The sequence below is a fragment of the Plasmodium reichenowi genome, chromosome 14 (assembly GCF_001601855.1).
Source record: "Plasmodium reichenowi strain SY57 chromosome 14, whole genome shotgun sequence".
NCBI classification, from domain to species: Eukaryota; Apicomplexa; class Aconoidasida; order Haemosporida; family Plasmodiidae; genus Plasmodium; species Plasmodium reichenowi.
Window position 1 is genome coordinate 896,880 of NC_033659.1, and position 2,116 is coordinate 898,995.

General features: G+C 23.9%; 1 protein-coding gene across 1 annotated transcript in view; it reads left to right on the top strand.

The window, feature by feature from the left end:
- PRSY57_1422600 (serine/threonine protein phosphatase 7, putative) overlaps window positions 1-2,116 on the top strand; it is a gene marked incomplete at both ends in the record, with an annotated part of 5,197 nt that overhangs the window by 2,030 nt on the left and 1,051 nt on the right. Inside the window, 4 exons of the mRNA XM_020115295.1 lie at window positions 184-701; window positions 788-945; window positions 1,172-1,476; window positions 1,674-2,030. Coding sequence (XP_019969952.1) covers window positions 184-701; window positions 788-945; window positions 1,172-1,476; window positions 1,674-2,030 — 1,338 coding nt within the window. Of the gene's footprint in view, window positions 1-183; window positions 702-787; window positions 946-1,171; window positions 1,477-1,673 lie in introns of the transcript that reaches the window.

The window sequence follows — 2,116 nt, forward strand, 5'->3', positions numbered from 1 at the left end:
AAAAAAAAAAATACATACATATATATATATATATATATATATATATATATATGTATATATTTCATGTAAGATAAATACATTGTTTAATTTCTCATGATCCAAAAAATACATATTAACTAGTATTCATCCCCTTTTATTCTTTAATTTTTAATTTTTAATTTTTATTTTTTATTCTTGGTATAGATCAAATATTTGTTGTGCACGGAGGTCTATCTAGATATCAAGATATAACACTGAAAGAAATCGACGAACTCGATAGAAAGAAACAGGAAATCCTTCATCCAGAACAATATGAAGATATAGTAATTTTTGATCTGTTATGGTCAGATCCTCAAAAAAAAGAAGGAATAGGAGGAAATGCACGAGGGAATAATTGTATTACTTTCGGGCCTGATGTAACAGAAACGTTTTTAAAAAATAATAATTTAGATATTTTGATAAGATCTCACCAAGTACCTAAAACTTTAAAAGGTATTGAAAGTCATCATGAAGGGAAATGTATAACTCTTTTTTCTGCTTCAAATTATTGTAACAAAATAAAAAACCTAGGAGCTGCTATTATATTTAATCAAGACCTTACTTTTGAAGTGCAAGAATATATGTCTCCTTCCCTTGAAGTTATAAGAGAAACGTTTGAAGAAAATCAAAAATTAAGAGAAAAAGTTCTGCACTGTTCAAAAATAGTGGAGCTGGAAAAAAATGTAAGCACATAAAAAAATAAATAAATATATATATATATATATATATGTGTATGTATGTGTATTTTTTTTTATTATTTATTTTGTAGGAACAAAAAAACAGTAACAAGTTGTCTACAGAAGGGCTTATGAATGATATCCTAAATTGTCTAAGTACCATAATATGTAACGAAAAAAATTCCTTATGGAACAATTTATACAAACAAGATAAAGACAAAAAAGGAGTAGTCCACATAAACATATGGAAGTAATAAAATAAAAATTGTACATAGATAAATACATACATATATATATATGTGTATGTAAAATATTACGTTTATTTTTTTAAAGATTACTTATTTTATGTTTATATAATTTTATAATTGAGTAAGCTCATTTAGCAAACGCCTTTCTAATATGTAACATTTTATTATTCCTATACGTTTTTATCATGTTTTTTTTTTTTTTTTTTTTGTAATATTTATTTATTAAAGGGAAGAATTAGGAAAGTTGAGCAAGACGAAAAAGGTACCATGGATATATTTGTGTAGGAAATTAAAAATGATTGAGGATTATCATGTGAATTATAATAATATTTTAAGCAGATTTAAAATAAATTATGCACCAAATGAAAAATTCTTAAACACAGAATGGAAAAATGAATGTTTTGAACATTTATATGAAGCTTTATTAAAAGCGGATTTAAGTTTAAGAGAGACGCTTATGGTGTTTGATAAAAATTTAGATGGAAAAGTATCCTTTGCTGAATTTGAGCAGGTTTTACGGGATTTAAATATAGGTAAAAAAAAAAAAAAAAAAAAAAAAAAATATATATATATATATATATATGTACATATGTTTATGTCTATGTCTATTTTGATGTCTATGTTTTTGTGATTATGTTTGTATTACCTATTACATTGCCGTATAAATATGCCCACATATATATATAATATATAGATTTATGTATACATCCATTTTTGTATTATATCATAGATTTATCCAATGAACAAATAAGGATATTAGTCAGATTGATAAATAGCAATTCCTTATGTAATAACACCAATTTACAAGAAAATAATAAAATCGATGTTGCCGAATTTATCGGTAAAATGCGTGTATGTTATCGTTTGTCTATAAATAAGGATTATGTAAACAATGAAAAAATACAAAAACTAATCGAAACGATAGGGAAACATATTTTATCAGATAGTGCAGATACAGCTAATTATCATTATAAATTTTATGAAGAAAATAATGAAAGACATAATTCTGAGAGAAGAAAACGATCTAGTGTAATCAAGTCCGTTGCTTTGTTCCAGAAATTTAAAAACTATGACAACTTTGGAAATGGTAATTTTTAAAAACAAAGAAAATATAATATATATTCCGTACAAATATATATTATTATTGAATCAATAATGTTCTAAATTAAAAAA